The 20,902-nt window shown below is 35.5% G+C and overlaps 1 protein-coding gene across 13 annotated transcripts in view; it reads left to right on the plus strand.

The window, feature by feature from the left end:
• Positions 1-20,902, plus strand: part of JAK2 (Janus kinase 2) — an 87,067-nt gene that overhangs the window by 45,869 nt on the left and 20,296 nt on the right. For 12 of the 13 annotated variants that reach the window (XR_005956766.1, XR_005956767.1, XM_041486234.1 and 9 more), the window contains 13 exons: positions 3,702-3,825; positions 4,610-4,727; positions 5,130-5,275; positions 6,449-6,770; positions 8,508-8,627; positions 10,972-11,129; positions 11,847-11,958; positions 13,639-13,825; positions 15,245-15,372; positions 15,882-16,016; positions 17,396-17,483; positions 19,490-19,617; positions 20,392-20,530. Coding sequence is in view for 11 of the 13 variants with exons in the window: in XM_041486234.1 (XP_041342168.1) it covers positions 3,702-3,825; positions 4,610-4,727; positions 5,130-5,275; positions 6,449-6,770; positions 8,508-8,627; positions 10,972-11,129; positions 11,847-11,958; positions 13,639-13,825; positions 15,245-15,372; positions 15,882-16,016; positions 17,396-17,483; positions 19,490-19,617; positions 20,392-20,530 (1,905 nt within the window). In the remaining 2 variants the exon portion in view is untranslated. Of the gene's footprint in view, positions 1-3,701; positions 3,826-4,609; positions 4,728-5,129; positions 5,276-6,448; positions 6,771-8,507; positions 8,628-10,971; positions 11,130-11,846; positions 11,959-13,638; positions 13,826-15,244; positions 15,373-15,881; positions 16,017-17,395; positions 17,484-19,489; positions 19,618-20,391; positions 20,531-20,902 lie in introns of those variants that run through there. The other variant, XM_041486241.1, reaches the window with a different exon arrangement.

Raw genomic sequence — 20,902 nt, forward strand, 5'->3', positions numbered from 1 at the left:
ACAGGATAGTGACATTGAATATGATGTTAAGGGTTTGGTAAGCCTCCAGTTTGCATGAATGATAATGCAAGATACTATTTTTATGTCAGAAAAGGCAAGCAAATTTCCATCTTATATATGCAAGGCTATATATGTTTTAAATAGTTTGCTTTCAACTTTATGAGAACTAATGTATGTATTAGACTTTTTATATGGAAAATTTGAGATTTTTATTAATAATTCAACTAATTGCTTTCATCTTTTTATATCTAATGACTTAACATGCTTGAGTTGAGAGTTTCATACAACAGTATTTCTATTGCAGACTCTGCATGGCTTTCACATGTCAGAGTGGTGTCATGGCTTGCTGTGATTTACACTTCCTGCTTTTTATTTTTTCTTAGAAGAGGGACATTCCATTATGAAAATATACTGTATGGGAGAAAGGGTTCCTAATGCCAACAAAAGAGGAGACTCAGAAAAACTGTATTTTCTAAGCTGCTTCAGGATAAATGAAGTAGTGAGACTTGTCTGGATGTGAAGCTCTAAAATCATGAGGAAAAGAAGAATCTACTTTTTTTTAGGTTTGAAACAGAAGCTTGAAATATAAAGTTATGCTGTGTTGTAGTCTTTTGTGATGTTACTTGACTATAGTCAAGTATATATCCTATATCCTATATAGTATGTATATTATTTATATATATATATATATATACACACTCCTTTCTTCAGCCTTATGCAACAAACAAATAAATTTTCAAGAGATCCTGTCACTGCAATATTCCAGAAAATTTACTTGATAGCCCTTGCTGAAGAAGCAAAGCAGTGAAAATTCTGATTAATTATGTCTGAGTCACTGTCTTCTCTCCTAATTCATCACTGATTGAGCTGATAGCATGGTTGATGCAGTGTGAAAATCCAGGGGGGGCTTTTCAGTACCTGTTGTGAATGGCTTTTATGATTTTACTTAGCTTCAATTACTTTTATATTTCTCCTAAGTTTTTGCTATTATTCATATATCTAGGCTTCAGCAGAAGACTTTTTTTCCCCACTCCAATTTTTAGATTTTCATTGTTTCTAGAGAAAACCTTTAAATACTGAAGTTATCTTCACTTTAAAAGGTCCTGCAGTTAATAGTGGTGGTAAGAATTACATGAAAAGAGAAGTTTCTGGCCTCTTTGCTTTTGTCAGATTTTTGTGGACAATTTTCAAGACTGTTTAATAAAGGAATTTGCTCTGTTTTATAGTTGTTGAACATTAAGTGTAGCAAAGCAAATGAATAGTTCTAAAGGGGAAGGGATAACAAAGTGATACTCCTTTTCTTGAAAAATAGACATGATCTCTAAGTTCTTAAATACTGCCAGTGAATGGTGCAAGTTGCCATTCAGAAGTATAAATGCTAAAATATGAGGGATGGAAGAGTGCACGGTTTACTTTTCAAACAAAGGAAGGCAGTGGCAGGGGGAGGGCTTAATATAAGTACTTCTGATTTGTAGGGGGGAGTGCCGCAGTCATGCCTTGGTTAAAGTTTCAGAATGGGAATGATAGGATCTTGAAATACCTGTGGGGTTTTTTGAGATGTGGGGTGGCATGGTGATTGTGGTGTCTGTAATGTATTTGGTCAAACACAGCAGCTTAGCATTTGAATTTAAGAATGTGGTTTTGAAATGTTGTTCAGTAAGTGTACACGGGATGGTTAGTAGTTTGGGTAAAAGTATTAGGGAAACTAGATAGGTCTCACTAGCTATATAGTAAATATTCAGCATTGCCCTGAATGGTGTTTAGCATGTAGCAAGAGTCATGAAACAGGCTAGTGATTCTCACATACATTACACTGTAATTAATCTGAAATTGTTTGGGATGCAGATACCACACCGCCATAAAACTGCTAAGTTAGTGACTGCTAAGTTACTGCTTTATGGACAGCTGACATGTAGTATAGTATAGTTCATCCCACTTTACACATCAAATGAGAGCCATGTTTAGTTGTATGGGGTAGGTTTCTTTTTAACTCCATTAAAAAATCCTCAAAACTTGGATGGATCAAATATGTCATATTGCGCCATAAATTTGCAACATTTAGAATTACAGCCAATCTTCAGTTACTTATCTGTTTTATTCCTGCGGGGGATTTGTTTTGTTTTGGTTTCCTTTTCATTGCCTTACATGATGCTTTCCATTTCTCTAGTTTCCTGTAGGCCTGTGTCTCCTTTTCATAGAAAATCATATGTTAACACCTGCAGCTCTGGTATGTTTTGTAGAGCTTTAGTTTAAGAAGGTGTCAGATGATTAGCCTACAGATTTCAGCAGTTTAATCTTCACGAATATGCAATAGAACTCTAGTTCTTAGCCCTCTTACTAGACCCCTATAGAAGCAAAGTCTTTTTTGTATCAAATTTAATAAGCTAATTGTTGTTTAAGACTGAACTATGTTTTATTCCAAAGGGTTATGTAGTTTTTGTATGTGGAATTGGTTGGTTGTTTCTTTCGATTGTCTTACATGCTGTTTAGATGTGATGAAAGAAATGTGGGGTCTGCCCCTTTCAGTAATTACCTAGATGTTGTTCAGAACAGTAGGAAACAAAGGATTTTCTTTTTCTCCTGGTTTCTTTTGAGAACTTCAGTTACTTCATTCTAAGTCTTTGAGCAAGGGTGTTGATATTTTACCTTTTCCCAGAATTCTTTTGTCTCATGACGTCATTTTAAGTTACTTTTCTTGTCTTTACCTGTTTGTTTTTCCATTTTTTTGTTGCCTTCTTACCCCAAAGTATATTCCTTTAATGTAAAGTTTTCTTTAGATATGACCTGCTGTAACTTTGACATTGTAATTTTTCATCCTACTCTCTGGCCTTTCAATCTGTGTCTCTTTCTGTCTTCAGAATATTTTTGTCAATACCTGCAGTTCATTCTTTTGTGCTGTCAATTTTCAGGCAGTTAACCTGTTTTCCAAATCTAACACTGGCACCACAGGGACGCATAACACTGCAGCACAGTACAATGCTGAGTCGTAGGCTGTGTTTCAGTTGGGAGTGTCAAAGTCAAATTTAAATTGTGGTGCTGCTGAAGAGTTGATGCTCAACTGATTGTTGTTGTTTCTGGTTAAGTAGAATTGCTTGTCAGTTACCATTAGCATAACTCAAAGTTGTTGAGGGAAAATAATATTTTCCAGTTCTGTTTTATTTTAACAGTATATGTTTGGCTATAAACTGAGTTACTAAAATGGAAATGGCCAGTGGTTGTCCTAATCACTGTAATTTTCTTTGTGTTGCTTTACTTCTAATTTTTAATCAGTCTAAAGTCTTAAAATCAATGCTTAGTTGTAAAATCAATGCTCAAATCAAATGATCTGATTTTGGAAAGGCAGGAAAAACAAATCTACTGTTGTAAGCTGTTTCTAAACTGAGAAGCTAAGAAGACATTTTATTAAATGCCATACAGAGAAAATCTTGTAATCTAACAGTGGGGTATAGGACAACAGGTGGACAGAGTCTTCAGTCAGAGACCATAAAGGAGGAATGAAAAATTTAATCAGCAAAGCAGCCTGCAGGTTATGGGCTCATGGTTGCAGTGTTGTTGGCAATATTGATACCTGTAGCTGATAGTAGTAGAGCACTGTGACAATCTGCTGCTTTTAAGCCATTTATTAAAAGATTTTATTTTTTAAAAAAATATTTTGCGAAAACTGTTTCCTACTGATGTTTGCTTCTCTGGTCCTCGTGTAGGTATCATGCCAGTGTATCATAACATGTTTGCACTCATGAGTGAAACAGACAGAATGTGGTATCCCCCAAATCACATCTTCCATGTAGATGAAGCAACCAGACTCATCCTAATTTACCGGATAAGGTAATCTAAATAAAATATTGTACACTTTTCATGATAAAACAAGACTGTGTGAGAGAACACAACCAATATGATCTTTAGTTGAACTGTAGTTTCTCTTGGAAGTTATGGACAGATTGCTGGCATTTTCTGGAAAACAGGGAGCTAAAAGAATCAAAAATACTGGAGTGATTTGAATTATGTACTTCATTAATTTTCTCTATCCACTATGTTTACCAGTGTCAGATTGAAGAAACAAACAATAAAAATATACTAGAAGTAAAAACCTTTCTTCGTAATAATACATCTCATCTCCTCTGTGCTTGCCTTTTTGAAATAAGTAGCAGTTTCTGAAATGCAGAGTAATTGTCCTGCATAGTCAGACATGTTTCTGCAATACAACCATTTTTCCCTAACTTTATAATTGAATGTGGACAACTAAAACTGTAGTCAGTTTTCCTTTTGTAAATTGCTTCATTTATTTACATTATATAATTTGGCCTGAGTGTTTTTTGGGAGCTGTTTCAAAAGAAACTAGAAGGCACTAATAAAATTCTCTGTATTCTGATTAGTGAGAATAACTTAGCGAAGTTCTCATTCCTATCAGTACAGTTTATCATCTTGCTTGAATACTGTAGTACTTTAAAACACCAAGAACTGGATCTGAATTCTTCATTGAGTAACTGGGGTTTCACAGTGGTCCTCCAGATCAGCAGCACTAGTTACATGTGTATGAGAGCAGTAAGGTCTGATGCTGGTAACCAAAATGTCTGTTTATTAACATTTGCTTGAATTTATTTCCTACCAGGTTTTATTTTCCCCACTGGTATTGCAGTGGCAGCAACAGGGCATACCGTTATGGTGTTCTTCGTGGTGCAGAAAGCCCCGTCCTTGATGATCTTGTCATGTCTTACCTATTTGCACAGGTATGATTTGCTCGCTCATTGCTAAATGCAGATTGGTGAGGGTTATTAGCATTTGTTCCCTTTCCATCTTCTCCTAGTAACTCTGTAGGCTCTTGAAAGCTTGAAGCCCTCTCAAGCTGGAAATTAAATTCCATCTCCTATTGTGTATTTGGAGAGATGAAGTTCAAAACAGTGCTTATAAGCATGATAGCAGCTGGTATTCCTTTTGAATAAGTACATCTCTTTGTGGATGAAGTAGGTCATTGAGTCTTTAAAAAACCAAGCCAATAAAACCCCCTAAACAAACCAAACATAAACAATCAAACAGCACAACAGCTCCCCCCAGCAACTGCACCCCAAACCTCTATTCTTGTTAAGAAGCAGTGCACCAGGTTTCATTTGCTTTCTTGCATTCTTTCTTAGTGGCGAGCTGATTTTTTGGATGGATGGGTACAGATGCCTGTTACTCACGAAACACAAGAAGAATGCCTTGGAATGGCTGTTCTAGATATGATGAGAGTGGCCAAAGAAAAGGACCAAACCCCAATGGCTGTTTACAATTCAGTCAGGTGATTCTGTAATTTGTTTCACATCTATCTCATGCGTAAAGATTGTATTTTTGCACCTTAGTGTCTAGGAGAAAGTGTTCATCTGTTGGCAGTCGATGTGTTGGTGTAAAATTGTTACATAATTTTACTTATTATGTAAAATAGAGATGAATAGAAAATTTGTGTCATGATGACCATTCATGATTTGGAGACATGGATTTGACTCTCTTGATGAAAGGTAAGGCAGCAGCTTCTTATGTGAGAAAATATGTAAGCAATAATTTTAGGTGAGACACCTTCTGGATGTCATCAGATCCAAGCCCCTGTTCCTGTCAGGGTCAAATTCAAAGTTAGATGAAGTGACTCAGGGCCTCATCCAGTCAAGTTCTGAAATTGTCCAGATACGGAGATTTCCCTGCTAACTCTGTGCACCTTTGTCCTCTGCATGACCATGGTCCTTGTGAAAGCCTTTCTCTGTACCTAATCAGTCTCCTCTCTGGTACTGATAATCCTCTCTTGTCCTTTCACATTATTAGATGACAATTAATAGAACACCATACTTGAGCCTACTTTTCTCCAGGCTGACCAAATCAAGATCCCATATGTTTCTTCTCTCATGTCATGTGCTCCAGGCTCTTAAACCATCTCAGGCAGATCTCTGCTAAACATTCTTGAGTTTATCAACTCACTTGGGTGTGTCAATCCTATCAGTTTCTACTCCAGCTGAGTTAATTCTGTCCCTGACATAGGAACTTCAGTGACAACCAACCACAGTTTTGTATTCTACCACCTGTATTTTCAGCCAGGAAATCTGTCCTTTATCCATGTAGTTGCCATGCAGTATCCTCTTTACAATTTCTACACCAAACAAACCAATTTTGTAACTTCTGCTGCCTTACCTTAGAACTTCACTAATGAAAGAACAGACATTTTTGAATTTATGGAGAATGCATTATGTAGTTTATGTTGCAATTGAATGTGTGGAAAAAAATGGAAGAAGACAGGGGGCTCTGTTCGAAAGAACATACTACAGATCTAAGAAAGGATCTTTGTTATCCTACAGTTGTAAAAATAACAGTACATTTAGAGGAAAAGGTGTTTTCAATGTTGACTTGTTTAGCACAGAAGTAATTATCTTTGCTGGATTTAATGGATAAAATTAGTAGCTTTTTTTGTCTGGTTATGTATTCACAGCTACAAAATGTTTTTACCTAAGTGTGTGCGAGCAAAAATCCAAGACTACCACATTTTGACACGAAAAAGGATAAGGTACAGGTTCCGCAAATTTATACAACAGTTTGGCCAATGCAAAGCTACTGCCAGAAACTTGAAACTTAAGTATCTCATAAATCTGGAAACCCTTCAGCCTGCCTTCTATTCAGAGGTTTTTGAAGTAAAAGAACCTGGTGGAGGTCCTTCTGGAGAGGAAAGTTTTGCAACCGTTGTAATAACTGGAAATGGTGGAATTCAGTGTTCAAGGGGAAAACTTAAAGACTGTGAGACGCTTGGAGAGCAGGTAATTTTAAAAAATTATTTTAATCACTTCTAATGGAACAGAGTAGTAAGCAAATTTGGTAGGCAAATTTTACTTCACAATGACATATAAAAAAAGTAGAAATGTAATGACCATGCCCTGAGGTGTAGATAAAATGCAGAAATTCCCCAAATCTTCTTTGAAAGCAGGGATCTAAGGACTCCAAACAAGAGGCAGATTCTCCTATACCTCTTTCCTGCTGCGGTTAGACAACTACCAGTGTCTCAGTTAGCAAATCTAAAATTACATCTGTGTGATTGTGGAGTCCATGTAGTCTTTCTTCAGGAATTAGGTGCTTAGTGGTTCCTGTAAGTGCTAATAATCATGTACTGCTGCATTTTTATTTATCGGTATTATTTTGTATGTGAGATTTCCCATCATGACTGTTCATTATGTTGAGTTTACCAAAACCTGGTAGAAACTCAAAGCAGTGTACATTGAGAGTGTGGGAGTTATCCTAAGGCAAAAGTAAAGGCAAACTGGAGTATGTGTGTTTTTTTCAAAACAATCACATTGGTTTGGTAATTTTGATTCGTAATATGTAGCAGAAAAGATCAAAGTACAAAAAAGTTTTATTTCTACCGTGTGCTGTAATAATTTGTAAAAAAACACTATATGCTAGTGGGTTTTTTCAATACTTAGCAAAAAGTAAATTTGATTACATGCCCATATATTTTGAGGCGTGCAGTTCTTAGAATATTTGTAGATTGACAATTACTTCATTCATAGTTGTTATGTATCAGCCCTCTGCCTTCCCTAATTTTCCTGTAAATGCAAGTTGCTCTGGTAGGATCTGTCATAAATGTCAGATTCTGCAATTTCCAGTTTTAGGTGTGCAGAGTGTATGCATACTATGCTGTTTGGGCTTGGCAGCCAAGCCTTTAGTAAGCATAGTGTTTGAATAAATCATGTTTTTTTATAAAGATTGCCAAATTATTTTTTCCTAATTAAAAATATTATAATTCTATTATTGACAGACACTGCATATATTTTCACTGGTAAAGAAACTATTTATAAAGTTGATTTTGAAAACCAGATTAATTAATATGGCTGCTTGTAAACATGATTGTAACTCATTTCAGTAAACTTTACTATGAATTGTCATTTAGATACTGAACTAAAAAATAATTTTTATTTATTTGTATGTAATGACATATGTGGAGTAGATTGTGAAGAAATTTGTTTTGCAAGTTTACTTTTTCACCAACTAGATGAACAAGTAGATAGGACTGAGAGGACAACCTTACACTTTTTCTTCATTCCAGCTACAGATTTGCAGCTTGTATCACTCTGAATGAAGTTATGACATTTTGTATAATTGACAGGCTTTCTAAAACTGTTTAATCAGGATGCCAATAATAAGCTCACAAAAAAAAAAAAAAACAAAAACCAAACCCTTCTCAAAAAAGTAATCAAAATGATCCACCATTCATAAAATACTACAGAGTGAAGAAATATCTGCAGTTATAAAAATCCAAGCCCATATGTAGATATTTCTGTTCATGATTCCTGGATCTCTGTCTGTTCTTCAATTTATGTTCCTAGTGATGATTCAATAAAGAAAAAAATCCTGTATTTCCTTGTAATGGCATGTTTAAGGTTTTATAATCCTCTTTGTTGTTGGCTTACAAGTTCGGAGTTGTAGAAGTTCCAATGCTGCAATTAGGTGAGGCTTTTTAATTGCCATTTATGTTATTACTGAAATTATATTTGTTGCAGGATTTACAAACATACTGTGATTTTCCTGATATCATTGATGTCAGCATTAAACAAGCAAGCCAAGAAGGCTCCAGTGAGAGAAGAATTGTCACCATTCACAAACAAGACAGCAAGAATCTGGTCTGTTTACTTTGGTTGCTGTTCTTTCTAATAGATACTGCTTTGAGCAAGCTGTGTGACTGTTGTATGCATAGTATTGTGTAATCCATGACCACATTAATTAAGCATGAGATAAAATTAAACATCTATCAGCAGTGTAAGGGGTGTTATCAGAACACTAAAAGTCTTCTGCATTCAAAGCTATGTGCTTGAAATGAAATAGAAGTAGATATTTATATCTGAGGAAAATTTCTGGTACACAGATAGGTTCTTTTGTTTATTAGTCTTAAACCTGAGTCCATGGTTTCAGTTCTCAAGTGTGCTGTTTCCATGGTGTCCTGATAAGCTGTCTGCTAGAGACCAACACATTGAAAAAGGCTTCAAAATGTTCTGAAGAATGATGATACAAAATAAGTATCAGGACAAAATTAATGTTACTGATTTTACTGTGTACTATTTTTTGAAGAAGATCTTAAAGTATTTTATACCCAAATGTAAAAAGTTTTTTACTTGAGCTACAACCTTGCACTTGAGTCAGGGTTTCTAGCAGGTATAACTATCACAGAGTTGTGGGGTGGACTGACCCTGGCTGGGCACCAGATGCCCACCAAGTCTACTCTAATCACTCCCCTCTGCAGCTTGAACAGAGGAGAGAAAATGTAATGAAAGGCTTGTGGGTCAAGATAAGGATAAATTAAGATGTATTAACTGTCATGGACAAAACAGAATTGACTCAGGGAAATTCACCAAATTTGTTTCAGAGTAGGGTAATGAGAATTAAAAAATCCTAAAAACATTTTCCCACCACACCTCTCCTTCATGGGCCAACTTTATTCCTTATTCTCTACTTCCTTCCCCTCAGCAATGTAGAGGATTGATAAGGGGAAGTGTGGTCAGTTCATTGCATGTTGTCCTTGCCTCTCAGTCTTCCCCAACTCATCCTCTGCTCCAGCAAGGGATCCCTCCAATGGTGGACAGTCCTCCATGAACTTCTCCAATGCAAATTGTTTCTACAGGGTGCAGTTCTTCATGAGCTGCTTCAGTGTTGGTCCCTTCCCTGAAGTGCAGTTCTCAAGGAACAGGCTGCTCCACAGCTCCATAGTGGCTCATGGGGCCACAAGTCCTGCCAACACCTATGTTTCCATGCTTGCCATGGGGTCACAACCTCCTTGAGGCACGTCCTCCTTCTGTGACATGAGGTTCTTCTTGGGCTGCAGGGGGATCTCTGCTGCACCATGAATTTCCATGGGCTGCAGAGGTACAGCTGCCTCACCATGGGCTGCAGTTGTTTCCAGGTCCTGGTCCTCTTAAAAAGGAGTTAGGAGACTCTAAATTCTTGACACTTCCTCAAAAACACCAGCTCTTTTTATTGTTCTCTAGCAAAGAACTTGCCAAATAATTGTGTTCAGCTAAGTATGTTTCTGGTGTCACAGGCAAACACATACTAAAGCCTGTTCCGTTGGGTTACACTGCTGAATGAAATCTAGGGTGACTCAGAAAATGCTTCTCTGTTTTTGTTTTATTTGCAGCAATTAATATGCTGTTGCAGATTAATGTAATTTTCCCCTGCTTTTATCTGTTAATCATACTGTACATAAGACCTTTTTCACACCCATTTTCCTTTAACCGCCTGATTTTTCTCCCTGCTCCTATCCAGTGTACCCGATTTCATAGTTGTAAAAGGTCATCTTCTGTCTATGATCCAGCTGAGGATGCCAGTTTTTGCTGACTAGTAGTTAAGTTTTCAGGCAGGTACTTTACTGGAGATTTTTCTTTTCTGCTTGAAGGCAGAAGTATAAATCTTTGATAAGTGAAGGCTTTCTTTTAGTGAAAAGAACCAGACTGTATTGGCAGTGCAGTAGGTGTCTGCATGCTGACTTGTATCTATCTACTTGTTTTTCCCTTTCAAATGCTCTTTCATATTGGCATTCCTCTGCTGTTTCATCTATGTAGATTAAGGGTTGTTTGGTTTTCTTTTGTGGCAGATTTCGTAGAATTGTGGAATGGTTTGAGTTGGGAGGGCCTTTAAAGATCATTGTGTTCCAACACCTCTGCCATGGGCTGGGACACAGATCATTAGAGCAGGCTCAAAAGCCTGTTTCAGGGATAAGGCATCCACAACTTCTCTGTTTTCTTTGGTTTGGATTTGATCTTGAACTTTGAAGGTTGCTATCAAGTTTTGAATGATAACAAGAAGGTAGAATATACAAACATGAGTTAAAAACTGCTTTTATTCATGTCTTTAATGTGTGCACATATGCATATCTTTTATAGCATTAGCATATTCAGGAATTTTTTGTTGCCTATTAAAAATTGAAATTCTCTCTCCCTCCCTGCCCCACATTGTTCTCTGGCAATTGAACAGGAGGCTGAATTTCAGTCACTAAGAGAAGCCCTCTCCTTTGTATCATTAATTGATGGATATTACAGATTAACAGCAGATGCCCATCATTATCTCTGTAAAGAAGTAGCGCCACCATCAGTCCTTGAAAATATCCAAAGCAACTGTCATGGGCCAATTTTGTAAGTAATTTTTTTAGTAATATGACAATTGATATTTTTTTTTTTTTTTGGAAGATGAGCTTTAGTTGTCTGTGTACTGTGGTAGGCATCTTAAAATGTTTTTTTTTTTTACTGCATTTATGTAACATAAAATGCTTTATACTTTTCCTCTTATTTTTCACTTTGTAAAATACAGTGCCTTTGTGACATGTTATAAAAATTAAGTGGAAAGATCATTCTTGGATATGGATAGAAATAGTGAGTTAGCAAGGCTTGTTTAAAAGAAAATTAATTTTTATAATAATGAATGTTGTTTTGTTTCAACTCTTTTTTCTTGTTAGCCATTTTCCTGGTTAAACCCACCTTTTTCACCCACACAAATGTTTTGCTAATTTAAGCTTATTTGTTAGGTAATTTTATTATAGCTTCTTTCATAATGCATGTTGAAAATCATCTTGTAAGCTGTGGGGAGTATTAATTTTTAGCCCTTAACATTTCTTATTGGATAAATAATTGTGATGGTTTAGTATCAAAAAATTTTAATATGCTGCTCTCTACATTAGCAATCACCCTATATATTGGAAAATAAAGGACAGAGATTATCTTAAAAAAAGCTGTATAAAATTGAAAGTTTTAATTATTGTTCTATTAGATATTTGTAATATTGCTCATTACTCAACATCTTACATCTCTGTGTTTTGCAATTATGCAATATTAAACATTTTATTTTTACTGCAGCATGGACTTTGCTATCAATAAACTGAAGAAAGCGGGTAATCAGACTGGTTTCTACGTCCTTCGCTGCAGTCCTAAAGATTTTAAAAAATACTTCCTTACCTTTGCTATAGAGGTTTGTATTCTGTCTTAGTGCCTATTTCATTTTTGTTGTGGTCTGACATTGAGCCTGAGATGATCAGTAAATGATTCTGAATTTCCCTTCCAGAATGTTTGTCTAGTATGTATATTCTATAGCTACTTTTGTCAGATGGGCCAATTTTCAGGGTCTTGTGAGAAATGTCAGAGTTGATACAGAATTGCTAATGCACATGCCATATGCCTTGGAGACCAAGGGAAGTGAGCTTAAGAGTTCTGGAGAAAAAGGCATGGATCTTGGGACTGTGATGTTGGGATAAATATTTGGGAGATGGAGCAATCTGCCAGGTTTTCTATTTTTTTAATGTTTGGGGGTTTTTACTTGAGTTTTTTCTCTGGGTTTTCCACATACCTCCTCCCCCATCACAAGTGGGGCTTCATTAGATTGGGTATACAGCCTTTGACAATCTGAGAGTGCCTCCTTCACAGGTTCTTTTGGGTTTGGGTCTTGTCCTCATCCCCAGAACTGGGCCAGCCATATTATTTGGCAGCTGTTACATCAACACAAATCTCCTGGGTATATCTGTTGTTAGCTAGAGAGAAAGCCACCCTGGAAACGCATATGGTTCTCAGAGAACTAGATGTACGTCTTCTCTCTGACATTGCAGCTAGTGATAATATAATTCTTTATTATTGCTGTTAAATAATTTCTTAATGTTGTTTCAATAATGAATTTCTCTTTAATTACATTAGCAGAGCTATCTTTGTGTTTTTAGCTGGGGAAGGTAATACAAGAATTTTCCTGCTGGTGTACAACGAGCTAGCAAGTTTGCTGATACTGTCAGAGATAGGTACATCTCTGAAAATGACTAAATAATGCTGATGTGTGAATGGAGAAATGTTATGTCCAGTCAATGAAGTATGTTTGGTAGGGAATTTTGTAGACAAAGAAATCGGTTCATGAACAACCTTAGAGAGGCAAAGTTGAGAGTCAAGCTTGTGAGAGAAGACTACCATTGCCTTTAAGTGACTGTACTGCAACTTTTTCTTTTTTTTTCCTGAGACTTGTGCAAGTTATTGGAAGACTTTTTATATTCAGAATTGGTTGGACCATTTGCTGCAGGATTGAGATACAGGACCACAAAAGCACTGTTAAGAATTCATCTTGTTTAAAAACGTTTAATGGTATCTTTTCAGGAGTCTTTGTGAAAATAATTCAGTGCATATTAAAAATACAGAAATAAAAATATTAGAAAGTAATTTCGTAGAAGTGTGCTGGAGATGACACAAAAGCAGAACTGCAGCTGATATCTCCAAATGCCTGCCAAACAAACATGGAGTGTAAGCATTAGCATTAGCAATTGGCTATTGCTTCCAACGAAATTTTGTTTTGATGTAACCCCTTGTCAGGATGAATAAGCTTTCCTTAATAGCTCTAAAGGATTATTCCTGGGATCCATTATCTGTTTTCTCAGCTCCATCTTTTCAGATTTCATTAACCTTTGTTTTTCTCCAGCATCAACATGCTAGTTCCAGTGATGGGAGTGGAGTCATATTTTCTCAGAATCAATATTACATAGTGAAAACAAAATAACAAATTATGATCATATTTTCCTGAAGCATCCTTTCTTTAATTAGTAGAGCGCTATACATTTAGATTGGCTTTCAAATATTAAATATTAATCGATTTCCTTTTTAATGGAAAAATTTTCTGCAGCGTGACAATACTACAGATTATAAGCACTGCTTAATTACAAAGAATGAGAATGGAGAATATAATCTCAGTGGAACCAAGAGAAGTTTTAGTAATCTTAAGGATCTCTTGACCTGTTACCAGACAGAAACTGTCCGTTCAGACAGCATAATTTTCCAGTTCATCAAATGCTGTCCTCCAAAACCAAAAGGTAAGAGAGAGATTATTTCTGAGCAGAAAGTTTTCTATTTTCTAGATTAAAGACTTAAAGTGTTTGGACAATGCTCTCAGGCACGTATTGTGACTCTTGGGGATGGTCCTGTGCAGGGCCAGGAGCTGGACTTGGTAATCCTTGTGGTCCCCTCCAACTCAAAATATTTTGTGATTCTGTGATACATTTGTCTGGGGTTTTTTAAATTTCACTGACCTATTTATTCATCTTCTTTGTCATAGTTTCCAGTCAGAGTGTCTGCAAAATTTTGGTGTAAGGTAGTCTTCCAGAAGTAATTATGGTAACCAGTTTCACGACTAGAAGCAAAACGGGTTTCTTAATTGCAGTGGATTCTGTGCAGCAGCGTTTCTTCTTATGTCAAGTGTTTTCGTGTCTTGAGAAGGAAAGAGCTACTAAATTAGTTATTTATCACTGAGAATGCTTCCATAGGCAATGGAACCAACAATGTCACTGAATTTCTGTCATTGTTGATCTTAGCTGAGCTATGCCAAGTCTGCGAGTGTGGTTTCAGCTCCTTTTTAACACTGAAAAAATACACATGGAATAAGGCTTCTGCCTGAGGAGGGGATTTTTCTTGTATTTGCATTTTATTTTTTTGCTTACCTTTGATATTCATATCTTTCTCATTTATGAAATCTTTAAATATCTGCCTTTCTAAGTAGTACTACATACAGTTAATATTAGTCTTTGTCTCTATCAAAGTTCTTATTTCAAGACAAACTTGCCAGAACAGATATGATATAACTTGCCAGAACAGAACTAATTTTACTTCTCTCAAATTTGGTTGAAAATAGCCAATGGATTCAAAACCTTAAAGTGATGTAACAAGTAAATATGTATGCACATTATAGAGAATAAATTTTTAACATTATTCCATTAAAATCAAAAGTTTATATGCATCAGAATGATAAGTTATTAAATAAATATAATTATGGATGTGAGCAGATACCCACATAGACATACTTTTCAGATCTAGTTTTAGTATCAGACTTGCTCTTTTATAATACAAATACTTTTTCTGTTTTATAATACAAATACTTTGTATTATAAAACAAGGTAATTTACATCCCCTTTTCCATCCCCAATTGTTATTACAAATAGTGCAGCAGTTAAAATGTGAAAGGAGGTAGGAATATTTTCAGAATGTTTATCAAAAGTAGGAGTACTTAAGAAACATATAACTCATGAGTAAACTTAGATGATTTAGCTGATTAGAAAATATCAGACTTTGATTTCAGTTAAATGCTGTGTGGCTTTTTAAATACACTGATCTCAATGTGATATCTTGTTTGTGTTGAATCAGAAGCCCCTCATTAGCAATCCTTCTGAAACAGTATTGGTTTAGTTTTATATTTTACAAATTTACTTTGTTTTTCCTTTCCCTTTTTCTTCTCCCAGATAAATCAAATCTCCTAGTCTTCAGAAGCAATAGTGTTTCTGATGTACCTTCATCACCTATGCTACAGAGACACAATAATGTTAATCAGATGGTTTTTCACAAAATCCGTAATGAGGACTTGATATTCGTAAGTCAGTTTGTTGCTTTTTCTACTGCAGATGTTGGGTCTAATATGCACCAAGTTTTAAAATCCTCAGCTTGTGTTTAAAAGAATCTTATCTGAGCTAGGAGATTTTGCTGTAATCTTTCCTTAGAGTTGTGGAAAAGAATTTATTTTATTTTTCAGTAATGCAAATAACTATTTTTTTTATAATTATGAAGCATTGTTTTGACTGCAATAACAGTTATTTGGTTCTAGAGATGTTTAGATACATATTGAATGGAATTGCTTCCTCTCTGGTTCTTGCAGCAAGTTATTTTCTGAGATCCTTGAGCAATCAATAAAAAACAATCAAAAATATAAGATGTTTTTGATATAGTTGCTTCCTTTCCTTCTCAGCTGGTCTCTACAGCCAGCACACCTCTAAAGACTTGCATATGCTTATGCAGGGGGAGGGTTTCTAAAGACGTCTTTTAAAACAGGCAGATATTTTTGATTTTTTTTTTTTTCTGTCTATATTCTTCCTTCCTTTTTAGGAGGAGAGTCTTGGACAGGGCACATTTACTAAGATTTTCAAAGGCGTAAGGAAAGAAGTGGGAGACTATGGCCAGCTCCATCAAACTGAAGTTCTTTTAAAGGTGCTGGATAAAGTGCACAGAAACTACTCTGAGGTTGGTGTGATTGTTGACTGCTGTATAACATTTGTCCATGCTATGCTGAGCATTACTCTTCTTCTTTTCATGAGCATTACTCATTTAGTTCATAAATGGGTATTTGTGTGGTAGAGGGTTGCATGTTGAACCAAGCTCATGCTTAGGCTTGTGACACTGGAAGTATGGATTTGAGACTGGCTTTGGGAAGTACACCTATGTACTTTATTTCCCCTGTTCCCGCCACCTGTGAGAGAATTCAGAACTGCCCACTGGGGTCTGGAGAACAGGTCATTTATACAATTAAAGTACCAGAGAAGAGGTGGTATGGTCACAGGATTGTCTTAACCAGTAAATTCATTATTTACAAACGAGGGACCATTTATGGAAAAACACTTCCTCTGGGTAGACTGTCTTCAGATTTTCCAATAAAATCAACTAATCAGAAGATTTATGTATGAGGAAAACTTGCCATACATGGATTCACCCATACTGAGTCTTTTGACACTTTTTGAGTGATGCTTTTAGCAGACCTGAAATGCTTTTGTGCAAAAACTAATAAACTGGTAGTGTAATCAAGCCCAAGGCTCTGTATGTGAGAACTGAATTTTAAAGACTTTCACAAGATGTAATAGTGTTTATTATAGCAATGTCACTTTACAATACTTCTTTTGATAACATAGGTAAAAATTTATATTGTAAACTATGAATCACTTACTAAAAGTTCAGAGTACAGAAACAAAAATATAGTCACCTGAAGGAAAATGTTCTAATTTTCACTTCACTTTGTTGGGTGAATAATCAGTACACAAGCAAGTGTAGGCGGAGATGCCACTGAACAGAATAAAAAAACAAAGAAAGCAATAAAAGCATTGAAACTTTCCTGACAAAGTTGGAAAAGGTCTTGCAATAGTGGATGAATTACATAATAATTTTTGTCTTTTAACTTAATAATGTGCTGCAAAGAAATAAATTGGAAACTGAACAGTGCATTATGGCAGAATAAATTAGAAAGTGAATAGTGTATGATGAATTTGCCTTCAATTTACCTAGGTAATTGACACTGAAAAAAATTATTATTTTAAAAATGTTGAGATATGCTTGCTGGCAGAGAAAAAGAGGTTGTTAGCCTATCTGGAATGTGTAATACCAGTTATTTAGAAAAAGAAAATGAGAAAAAAACCTCCACAACAAAAAAGCTGAAGCAAAAACCAACCAAACAAGAAACAGTTGCCAAACACAAACCAACAACAAACAATATAAAATATGTTACATAGGGTCCTTGCAAAGAGATAGTTGAAATATTTTTTAAAAATTGTTTTAGTAAATTTATTAGGACTTGGGGCTTTGTTTTTACTGACATATTTTCTTTGTTGATCTCTCCCTCTCGTTACAAAAAGTCCTTTTTTGAAGCAGCAAGTATGATGAGCCAGCTTTCTTACAAACATTTGGTATTAAATTATGGCGTCTGTGTTTGTGGAGAAGAGAGTAAGTAGAAATTAATTCTTTTTTTTACCAATTTTTATGCGTCTCTATATATAGAGTTTGACATTGGTTTTTGGGAAAGCAGGGAAAAAACAAACAAAACAAAAGCTCAACACCAGCTGAACAGCTAATATATGTTCATGTTGCAGCAGTATTAGCCTTGGTATCTGAGACCTAGTTAATAGTAAAAACAAAGAAAAGGGAAAAATTGTTTGAAGTACAGATAGTGTGAATAGTAACATCTGTAATGTCTGTTCTATCTGAGATCAGTTTTGCCATGCCTCTGGAATGAGCTTTTGAAGTGCCAGAAAAATTGCAGCCTTACATTGTATCAGCTGTGGTTAGCTAGAAAGGGAGGTGCTGTGCTACCCAGAAAAATTTTCATTTACTGTGATTAGAAACAGACATTGCCGCCCTTTTCCACACATGCTGACTTCATGGGCACAAATTTAACTTTGGGAAGTTTGGTTTAGAGATCCCATTCTGAAAACATGAGGTTCTGGTAATTCAACAAACACACTACAAAATTTTAGCAGCAGTAAAATGTTTGCATTATCTGTAAAAGTTGAATGTCTTTCCAGTTTAGCATACAGCTTTGTGACTGTGTAATAATAAGAGTTTTTTAATATCTCCTGAAATACATTTGTACCATCTTGAAATGATACCTTAATTTTGGATGGTTGTCATAAGCTAATATGTCTTCAAATATGACTGCTGGACCTCACTTCGACAGTTTTTCTTCTTCATTCATTCTTTGGGCTGAAATGCCAGTTTGCCTGAAACCTTTTTTTTTTTTTTTGTGATTAGAAATTTGTATGAAAGGGAGCATTTTATAATTGTATGAGCATATTATGTAGGTGGTTGTCTTCATTAGGGAGAGAGAATTTCCAAAAGAGATGGTGGATTCAGTAATCAGAATTTACCTCTGTAATCAAAAATTACCTCTCACAGAAGGCTGAAAAAGGCATAGCATTATGTTTGGCCAAGAATTTGTGCCAAAACAACCACATGGGGGGTTTTGTACTTTATTAATTTTACCACACACAGAGATAATATATAAAATTTCAGGTGGATCAAGTTTATAGTTGAAAAGAAATTGTTGCAAGAGGTATGTGGGTACGTATTTCACCTTTAGATCATAGCTGTCCTCTAGAAATGATTCTCTTTCTGAAGGCAAGAGATTTACTACAGTTTAAGGCGAGGCAGTAATTAAGAAATAGGAAGAGCAGCTGTTATTGATTCTGTGGTTTGCACACTTGATGTACAAATTCAATAAAAATTGTTTCACATAATTGCAAAAAAAGAGTATTTTCTGTCTCTAAAATGAATTTGTTAAAAAATCTGGGGTTTTTGTTACAGCCAGATATAATACTAGTAGCTTCAGTGTGAGCATCTTGCAGCTGAGGGCAAGGATTCAGTCATGTGATTTGAAATTGTGTGGAAAGTGATGAGGGCGTCAGTTCTTGTTTCTGAAGTTATTTGCTGGATGGCTGCATGGAGGCATATGTCATACACATATACGCAATTTTAGGGTAAAAACTTGTCTGTTTTCAAGCAAAGCATCTTTTGTCAATAAAGCATTGCATTTTCCAGTAAGAATATAGATAGTAAACAACTATGAAGTGAATGACTTGAATGTTATTCAGCTCACCACATTGATAGTTCTGTACATCAGCAGTTACATTATTGTGCCTTTCAGGGAAGGGTGGAAAGATGCTAATTGGATTTTACCTAATCTGTAAAAGATTAAATCTAAATAATTAACCCTAAAATACTAAATCTAGTAACTATATATTTGAGAAGAAATTAGGTGAACTTCCACACTCCAAAGAAGTATAAAGAACATAGAGTATTTGTGGCAGTACTCAGATATCACAGAAGTTGGAATTTATAGTTAGATCACCAACAAAATATCAAAAGAAGTGTAGTACTAAAGTCAGTAATCTGTCCTGAAATTTTATTATTTGTGGTTGGTTTTAATTGTTACTCTTTTTATCATTGTGATTCAGACATCCTTGTACAAGAATATGTAAAATTTGGATCCTTGGACACATATTTGAAAAAGAACAAAAATATTATCAATATTTTGTGGAAGCTGGAAGTAGCCAAACAGTTGGCATTAGCCATGCATTTTCTGGTAAGTGATTCGGTTTTGTTAATGGCGGAATTCAAGTGATTCTGACTAATGTATGTAGAAAGGCTGAGCTATTACCTGAATTCTTGAAACTCTGAAGGGTTTTGATAATGGATTGGCCATATACCAGGTATTTAGTAGATACCCAGAGACAGACTTTGTATCTTGCACAAAGCGTAGTTGAATGTCCATTCATTTTTAATGCTTTATGTTTTAGCATGAAATATAACACATTTGCAGTAATGCTATCCCCCCACCACCCCCAGAAATCAGTCCTTTCTGGGCTTCCCACCTCAGCTCACGATGCTGAACATAAACATGAACATTCCTGGTAGTGTTAACACTTAACCACTGGGAAGGGAAAATACTGTATTGTTCACTCTGCTAGTGCATTCTTCTTGGGCATTAGGTCTCTCAACCTTACAGTCTTTCCAGTTAAACATAAAGGCCGTTATTCAAGACAGGATATATGACTAGATAAGTCTTTCCTTTAACAGAATTTAAATATTCTTACATTAATTTTAAGTGGATGGATGAGTACTCTTCTGAGTTAAAAAATGTCAAATTGTTTCAGACTTTAGGTAAATAACAAAAATTGGCTGAAAACTGTAAGTTTGAGAGAAACTGTTGGAGTATCTGAAGTTTGATCAACTTAATCTGTGATCATTACTTTATTTGCTGATGTTTCCCTCATGCTGTAAAGTATTTGTTTTTAAATATCTCTTCAACAGTAAGACTTTTTTGGTCAGTTTGTAAAAGATGCATTTCTGTTTATAGGAGGATAAAGGCCTTGTTCATGGAAATGTCTGTGCAAAAAACATCTTGCTTATCAGAGAGGAAGACAGGAAGTCTGGAAACCTCCCATTTATAAAGCTAAGTGATCCTGGCATCAGTATTACAGTTTTGCCAAGAGATAGTAAGTCTTTGCATTAACTTTCTCGTTCAGTGCTTCTGACTTGAAAAATAAGTTTGGGGGTGGGTTTTTTGTTGACCACCATCTAATCTAATTCTCTTATAGTAAGTTCCTTGATCTGTGTGTCATTTTATAATTATCGCTACAGCCCTAGCCAAGCAGTTTTGAGAGTATCTTTTAAATTAGCAGATAGCTACAGGAAAGAAAGCCACAGTTCTCCACTGTGTGAGCTTTTTTCCCTGCTGTTCTAATTTTCAACCCTTTTTCATTGGTAATACTATTGTTATATTATATTGTAAATACGTAATGTAGTTTATTACATTTGCAGATAGCTGCTGAACTTAGTGTCTTGTAATTGCTCAAGTCTTTTGTAGC

The sequence above is a fragment of the Pyrgilauda ruficollis genome, unplaced genomic scaffold (assembly GCF_017590135.1).
Source record: "Pyrgilauda ruficollis isolate IOZ18807 unplaced genomic scaffold, ASM1759013v1 scaffold74, whole genome shotgun sequence".
Classification (NCBI taxonomy): Eukaryota; Metazoa; Chordata; class Aves; order Passeriformes; family Passeridae; genus Pyrgilauda; species Pyrgilauda ruficollis.